The sequence below is a fragment of the Pundamilia nyererei genome, unplaced genomic scaffold (assembly GCF_000239375.1).
Source record: "Pundamilia nyererei isolate P.nyererei 1_Seehausen unplaced genomic scaffold, PunNye1.0 scaffold00179, whole genome shotgun sequence".
Classification (NCBI taxonomy): domain Eukaryota; kingdom Metazoa; phylum Chordata; class Actinopteri; order Cichliformes; family Cichlidae; genus Pundamilia; species Pundamilia nyererei.
Window position 1 is genome coordinate 973,408 of NW_005187580.1, and position 8,313 is coordinate 981,720.

An 8,313-nucleotide genomic window follows, 5' to 3' on the forward strand; every position below is an offset into this window, starting at 1 on the left:
TTGTTGTTCTCCATTAATTTATTTTTATTTACAGTAAAGTAAAGTCCTTAACAGAGGTGAGTTCTGCGCTTTGGAAACACCGTTGGTTAATTTTCGATCAGGCTTTTCTCAGGGCGCTCTGTTGTCGGGTCCTTATTTGCAGCGCTTCCTGGTCCACGTATTGAGAGGATCACCAACATCCTCCTTGACAGATGATGATATTTGACTTTGTTTTCCAAGCAGTTTTATTCTTTCACTCTGATCTGTTTAACCTCGGCGGCAGCCAGGTGACTGGAGACACCCTGAGACTGATACCTCTTGTCAAACGGTACCTTTAAATGTTTCCTTTAACAGCCAGCTAGCCTGTTAGCCGCAGCACTGATGGAGTTGATCCTGAACAACTGTGTTTACATCGTTTTACGATAACGTTAGAGCTAAAACCCTTCCAATAATCCCCCAGTTGTTCATTTACGTTTTACCAAAAAAAGCGTGGTGTCGTTAAAAATTATAGCTGATTAAATTTCGCTGCTTAGTTTTTTGTTATAGCATGCTAGCTGTGCAGCATTTGTCGGAGGGACCGTTTTAGTCCTGAGTCGAACTTGAGAGGCTGCTCACAAAGCTGGAAGAGTCCCAACTTTAACTGTCTACAATTTGTTGCTGCGATCCTGTTTATTTAATATGGATCAATTCGCAGTTTTGCTTCCCATCTAGCTCGGTCCTGTCTAGTTTCAATGCTATCCTCAGAATGCATTTATTGCCACATTTATTTTGGACAATATGCACTTGGATTAAAAAACAACGACCCCAAAACTGCCTGCATTTGCTTTGTTGGACCAGTAGTGCCTGCCAGAGGGCAACAGGTCAAACAGCAAGTGCCCAGGGTGATAGCTGTTTTGACCCTCTTGAGTGGATTCTTGCTTTTGCAGTTGCTTTGAGAAAGGGAAGAGCACAGGCATTGATCTTTTCTGTTGTCTTTATAACCCTGTGGATAACATGTATAGCTGCTGCAAAGCAGTTGGCATATTGCAGTGTTACCAAAAGTAGTTTCTCATCCGTGACTGTTATTCTTCAGGAACCTTATTAAGCGAATGCGCCACTGAGCTGTCTTACCTGCAGCTGTTGTGTTAGCAGACCAGGTGAGGTTGTCAGCAATAAAGGTTCTGAGAAACCCTCTCTACACAGCCTTTGTTGACAGCCAGGGGGAGGGGGTTTGCTCTGCTCTTCCTGTAGTCTACAGGAAGACATCAGAGTAGAATTATAGATCTAATGAAGGAGGGCATACAGTGGTGTGATGTAACAGAGGAGACTGTTAGGCTACGTTCATACTGCAGGCGGAAGTGCATCAAATCCGACTTTTTTGACCCTATGCGACCCATATGCGATCATGGTATGACAGTGTGAACAGCACAAATCCGACCTGGGTCACTTTCGCATGTGATACTAAATCCGATACATATCTGATGTTTTAGAAAGCAACTGCTGTTTTAATGGTCATGTCGCATTAAATCTGTCTTTTACGTCACTGAACAAGACAGACGCCAATTATCAGCGCCCGAGAAGACAATGTGAACGCTTCCTGGCCATCCAGTGTAGATGTTAGTGAAACTGTTGGGAAGACAACGTTGGAGAAATGTGAACATTTTATTTGTACTGTATAATCTGCAGATTCTGACAGAAATCTGCAACTATCCTTTGAAGCACCGCTCCTCTCTAAAACAGCAATAAGGATAATTATTAGGCCATATGTAAATAATAAAATAACTTTATAACTTAAAGCAAAATTGGGAAATGTAAAGTCCAAAACAAGTCTTTATATTAAGGTCCATCAGTCAAACAATACTGTTTGGTCTGGGTCTAAACAGAGCGCGTTGTATGTGACATCTTCTTTTGCCCATGCGGGCCGCTTTGAGGGTTCACACTAGAGCGCGTTTGCTGTCACATTTTATTTGTAGTGTGAACAAGCAGACCAAAAAAATCGGATTTGATCAAAAAAATCGGAATTGGGCATTAAGACTTGCAGTGTGAACGTAGCCTTAGAGAAAGAGGGGGATGAAGGCAGAAGATCTGCTATGGTTACCTGGGCTGATAGTAGCCACACCAGAAGTAGCTCTGTCATGCACAGGTACAGTTAGGCAGTGTATCCTGAGCTTTCGAAACTGAAGGCCTCACTGGATGGTATCTCAGTGGTGATAATGATGAGGGGAGGTGAAATGCTATTTACAGTTAAACTGCGTGTCTAGATTTAGCGTCTGTCATTGACATAGTGACCGTTACTCCACCACTGACCTTCCTTATGTTGTTAAATAGAAATCCAAGAACTTGGAAAGTAAATAAATATATTATCCGTCAAATAAATCTTTACATGTTGCTGTTTGTCTCTATCGCTAGGTTGCAAAATGTCTTGGTTTACTGACTTGGCTGGGAAAGCTGAAGACTTCCTGAATAAAGTGGACCAGGGAGCTGCTACTGCCCTGAGTAAAGGCCAGGAAAAATCCTCCTCCTTCTCAATAGCCTATGGAGAAGAATCCACTGCTAAAACGGACTACAACTCTGCAGGTTACAAGACCAACCCAGCTGTGACACATCATACCTATGCATCCTCTCATGATGCCCAGGGCTACATCTCTGCTGCAGCTGGCAACATCAAGAAATCTAATGCAACCATGCTGGCTGGGTCTGCCAACGTGACCAGTACACCCTTGGGCTCTGGTAGCAGCGCCCCCAACACTGGCAAGACTTCATCTGGGTTTGTGAGGCCCAAAAAGAGTGAGCAGAATGTGGACGATGACATGCTCTTTGATTTTCTGAATAGCTCTGAGCCTCAAGTCAGCAATCAGAGGGATTCAAGAAAGGACCTTGTAAAAGTGGTAGAGGCCCAAAACCCAACATTTCCCGCTTCCACCACTTCTCATACAACCCCATCAGTCCCCTCCACACCCCCTTCCACCCGGGGTGTATCAAGAGCTTCAAGCATGAACTCATTATCTGCTCACAGCATCAAAACAGAGGAGAACTCTGCTAAAGAGCAAGGCCAAGGTATGAGCAAAGCCAACAGCGCACTGTCTGACTAATTAACAACACTCAAACATTTTATAAACGATAAACTTTATTCACAGGAGAAGAAAATTTCAGCTTACAGTTAAGACACTTTTTTTTTAGCTTCTTCTTCACCTTTATTGGCGCATCAGTGCATTTTTGTCACATTACTTCTACTGATAGGCTCTCATGACTATGAGAGAAAAATTATGTGCAGGTGCACATGAAAGCAGCCTTTGTTTAAATAAATCAGTGATAGCAGGCTCTAATTTGCAAAGATTTAAAGAGTACAGTGAAAATGGAGTGAACAAACACATGAAAAGGAACTAATAATTAGTCACTTGGTAAGATAACAGTTACCTTCAAGAACATTCTGGTTTGTAATTGCATATTGAAATAGTCAGTTGCTTGAAGGGATAAAATTATTTTACAACAAAATAAAGGTCTTTAAAGAAAGTGAATGAAAACCAGTGACTACTGTGCCACAGTCATAACTCAGCTTTTTCTATATGAAACCCAGTAAAAACAAGAATCAATGTTTTTATTAGTAAATCTTTGGTTGAAGAGCTGAAATTAATTAAGGGGGTTTAAGAATGGAGTCAGAGGTGTACTTACAGATAGTCTCCATAATCTCTCATAAGCTCTTGATAACTTGTTTGCTTTCAAAGCTAATTTCAAGTTATGTGGTTCTTGCAATTTAGAAAGACTTGCTGTTGGATTTCAGTGGCTGAGTAAAGAATATTATTAATACAGTACAGAACTGTAGCATCTGAATAAAGATGGATGGTATATTTTCTTATAGAGAGAGGGTCCAATATTGTTAATATGAACCACATGGGACCTAATACTGAACCTTGTGGGACTCCTTTTTAAAATGGTAAATTTACCACGTCCCACTAAAGAATTAACCCACTTAGTGTCCAAAACTTGACAGGGAACCTTAAAGTACAATGGTATGAAATAAGATAATTTTATATTAATGCTTTATTATGCCAGTTTGTTGCTGTTTAGAAGTATAACATAAGAGCTACCACACTTATATCTGTAAATGCTGTTTTCTCTTTACTCTTGCCTGGCCACCACAGATACACCTGAGAGTTCAGACTCAAGCTTGGCTGTCCCTCTGGAGTCCAGCAGGCAAGAGCCTCCTCCACCAACAGAAGAACCACAGAACCAGATCCTGTCCAGCCTGCGTCTAGAGAACCAGTTGCTGCGCAGTGAAGTGGCCTCCCTGAATCAAGAGATGGCTTCAGTTATCCAGAGAGCAAAAGACTTACAAGATGGTTAGCAAAAAAAAGCCAATACTGAAACCCGAAAATGGCACACATTCACCTGGCTACACCTCTTCCTATGATTTCATTTGTTTTTTTCTCTCTTAGAGCTAAACCAGGCCCGTCTACGTGCAGACAAATGGAACTCGGAGCAGTCCCAGACTGACCGAACGTTACGAGAACTTCGGTCACAAGTCGATGACCTAACAGAAGCTCTCTCAGCCAAAGACGGTCAGCTTGCAGTCCTAAAAATCAGACTCGATGAAGCCGATCAGCTTCTAAAATCCCGCAGTGCTGCATTAGAGGAGGCACAGAAGGAAAAGTCAAAGTATGCTTTTGGAGCCAAAGTCTTAAATAGAAATTACACTAAACTTATAAAGAACTGATTTAGATAGCATTTTCTTGTCTTGTTTGATTTTTTTAGAATTATGCAAGACCACACAGAAGGGAACAGCATGCAGTCCCAAGCTCTGGAAACCTTACAGGAGAGGCTGCGAGAGGCTGAACTGGCGCTCAGAAGAGAACAGGACAGCTACCGGCAGATGCAGGTGCACATGATGCCATTCATTTTCTGTATTTACAACGGTTAAATATAGACTGGTCATATGGAAATGATGAGACTTAACTCTCTGTTCTTGTGTAGACTGAATATGCTGGCCGGCTCTCTAAATTGGAGGCCGAGAGGCAAACCCTTGCAGAAACAGTGACTGCAGCTGAGCGGCGAGCAGCAGAGGAGAAGTTCAAGGTCGACGACTTCCAACACCAATTAAAAAGTGCCAAAGCTGCAGCTGAGTCTGCCAAGCAAGAGTTACAAGACTATAAGCAAAAAGCTTCACGCATCCTACAAGTAAGGCTTGTGGAGGCTCTCCCGAAAAATGATTTCATTGAAAGCTTTACCCTGGAGTAAAGTGGAGTAAATCTCATTATTATATGTTTGAACTTTTATTTAATACTTTTAAATGTTTGTTTAGTCCAAAGAGAAGTTGATCAGCAGTCTGAAGGAGGGATCTGGTCTAGACACCCTGGACGGCAGTGGGACCATGGCTCTGGAGCTTGAGGAGCTACGTCATGAAAAGGACCTGCAGAGGGAGGAGATCCAAAAACTGCAAGGGCTAGTTCTCACTCTGAGGACTGAAATACAGGTGAGATACTATATGCAGTAGGAAAAAGCAAAATTACTTACTAGCGAGAGAGGCCAGTAATTCAGTGGAGGTTGAATTTTTCCTTACAGGATTTGGAGAATCAGGCGCTGGCAGAGGCAGAGACGTGGAGGGAGCAGCAGGCGCAGTTACAGGAGCAGCAGACCTTACAGAACAGAGCAAAGCAGGAGGTAGAGGCTGAGGTGGAGCGCTACAAACAGGTAAAAGAGAGTTACAATAATAATAATAGGCTAAAAATGATAAAAGCTGTGCACAAGCTGTTGTTTTGACTAACTTAATCTTTGTGCCTATAGGAGCTTCAGTACCTTGAGGAAGAGCACCATCGAGCCAAAACCACTCTGCAGAGTCGAATCAAAGACAGAGAAGATGAAATCCAAAAACTCAGGAACCAGGTCAGTACCTTAAAGTTATACAAAAAAATTGAGGAGTCTCCTTCCCGGATCAGAACTTAGAGAACATTTGCTTTGTGTCTATTAAAACCACTGAATAATAATGTCTGATGAATTTCCTTTTGCAGTTGACCAACAAGACACTCAGCAACAGCCAAACAGAGCTGGAGAACCGGCTCCACCAGCTGACGGAGACACTGATCCAGAAGCAGACAATGGTGGAAGCTCTTGGCACAGAAAAAAACTCCCTCGTCTTTCAGCTGGAGCGCTTGGAGCAGCAGCTGAAGAATACTCAGGGAGGACAAAGTGGAGGGCCGGCAATCAACATGAGCGGTTTAGAGGGAGCAGGTAGGAGAAGCTGTCATTTTCTTTTTGTTTTGGTAAATGAGACCTGTTTTGAACAGTTGTTTTATTAAAAAAACCCTAATATATAATATATGCATTTACATTTCTCTGTTTTGGACTGTCAGGGGCAAGACAAAGAAACACACCTGTGCTCTTCAGTGACCAGGACAGTCCAGGAGTGTATGGAAAAGTACGTAAGGCAGCCAGCACAATTGACCGCTTCAGGTAAGCTTTCACTGTTCACCGTTTTACTGTGCAACAGTTCCATTGTTTTACAAGTGAAAAACTGTTCACTGTGACCAATACTTTTATTTCTAACAGCATAAGACTGGGAATCTTTCTGAGGCGCTACCCAATGGCCAGAGTTTTTGTCATCCTGTACATGGTCAGTGTTAGTATTGAAATGATATGAACCCTTTGTTCAATGAGAGAGAGAGTGCTCAGTAGCTGGTAAAGTGGTCTGTAACATCTGTAGTTTATTCATGATCTTTTTTCTTTCTTTGCAGGCGGTACTGCACCTGTGGGTCATGATTGTTCTTCTGACCTACACACCAGAAATGCATGGTCGTCCTGATGGAAGATAGAAGGCCTGAGTTTTATGGTTGGGTATTTAAAGATGTTTTCATTGGCCTTTAATGTAAGGAAGCTGCTGGAATATGGGCTCTGGGACCTCTCCCTGTTTTGCACAAATATGCTATGAATTAAAAGACATTTCCTCTAATTTCTTCTATATTGTTTCCAAATCAAGATGGTTAGCATTGAGTTTTAAAGTAATTACAGAGTGATATTGTCTTGGTGGTCTCTTAAATGGACATGAATCAAAAATTGTGTTGGTTTCAGAATTCTGAGAGATTGTATTTAACACTATGTACAAAAAATAATCTTTTAATAAATGAATTAGAAGGAAAAACAGAGACTGGCTCTTCTCTGTCACATTGTTTGAGCCACAAAGCAACAGAAAAGGAACCTTCACAGAGCTTCTGCACAACACTCAGTTTAAAAGTATTTGAGGATTGAATACGATACGTTCAGATGAACAGAATCAAAATTCTGCGGGCTATGAAGAACACAATGGATGAACAGAAGGATGATGTGATAACACGGTTTGACAAACAAACAAGTATTTTCACACCAAAAAGATGGTTTCCAAAGAGTTGTTAGCTGAAAACTCAGCATATCCTGACTTGGTGAGCAATGTATCCTTAAAAAGTTTGACAAAACTGCAGACAAACGGTATCTGAAGGTCATGTCCTTCAGAAACAGGAAAGACGGCAAAGACCTGGCACAAGACCAGACAAATGGTTGCAGTGGAAGGGTGGGTGTCAAGAAATCATTTGGAGAAGGGTAAACAAGGAGAAAGTCTGAGATACGCCAAATTAAGGAAGAACTGGACTAAAAATTTGTGGCAACAGGTCTAATAGAGTGATGAATCCAGAAGTGACGTTTTTGGTCGAAATCATCATTGTTGTGCACCACAAGCAAAGAGTGAGGTACAACAGTGCCCATAAACAGAGTGGAGGCTCACACAGAGTGTTGTGGTTTGGAGCTCCACTTCATTCAGTGGTGTTGAGGATCTTGTTACAGTTGATGGAATTTTGAATACAGAAAAGTACAGTCACATTTTGAACCACCATGCCACCATCTGGAAAGCATCTGATAAGCAGCGACTTCATATTTCAGCATGACAATGATCCCAAACACACTGCCAGTGTAAGAGCATACCTGGATAGGAAAACACATAGTGGAACCCTATGTGGCTTTCCCACAGCCTGGGCATCAACTTTATTGAAGCAGTGTGGGATCATCTTTAAACAGAATGGAGCAAAAGGCTGTCCACATCCAAAAAAGGGTTTTGACTGTCCTTCAAGAAGTCTGGAGAACTGAAGACTGTCTGAAGAAATTATAATAAAGCTTGCCTAAGACACTTCAGGCTGTTTTGAAGAATAAAGGTGATCAGATCAAACACTGAGTTTCAAGCTCTGCTTATCCCTTATAAATTGTTTTTCGATATGTTTGCATGCATTTCGATAAAGCTCTTTCTCAAAATACTGAGTGGAAGATATAAGCACTGTAATAAACTAACTTATTGCTTATTTGACAATAATTAATCAACTATCTTAATATTTTCCATTT

The 8,313-nt window shown here is 41.6% G+C and overlaps 1 protein-coding gene across 1 annotated transcript; it reads left to right on the plus strand.

The window, feature by feature from the left end:
• The first annotated feature begins 87 nt into the window (after window positions 1-87).
• golga5 (golgin A5) lies at window positions 88-7,085 on the plus strand. Its single transcript, XM_005746521.2, has 13 exons — window positions 88-307; window positions 2,368-3,015; window positions 4,101-4,298; window positions 4,395-4,614; window positions 4,711-4,834; window positions 4,930-5,133; window positions 5,258-5,428; window positions 5,518-5,646; window positions 5,740-5,838; window positions 5,964-6,183; window positions 6,306-6,405; window positions 6,502-6,565; window positions 6,687-7,085. Exons 2-13 carry the CDS (start codon window positions 2,376-2,378, stop codon window positions 6,762-6,764), a joined length of 2,247 nt encoding a protein of 748 aa, XP_005746578.1. The 5' UTR covers window positions 88-307; window positions 2,368-2,375; the 3' UTR covers window positions 6,765-7,085.
• Window positions 7,086-8,313: the final 1,228 nt, after the last annotated feature.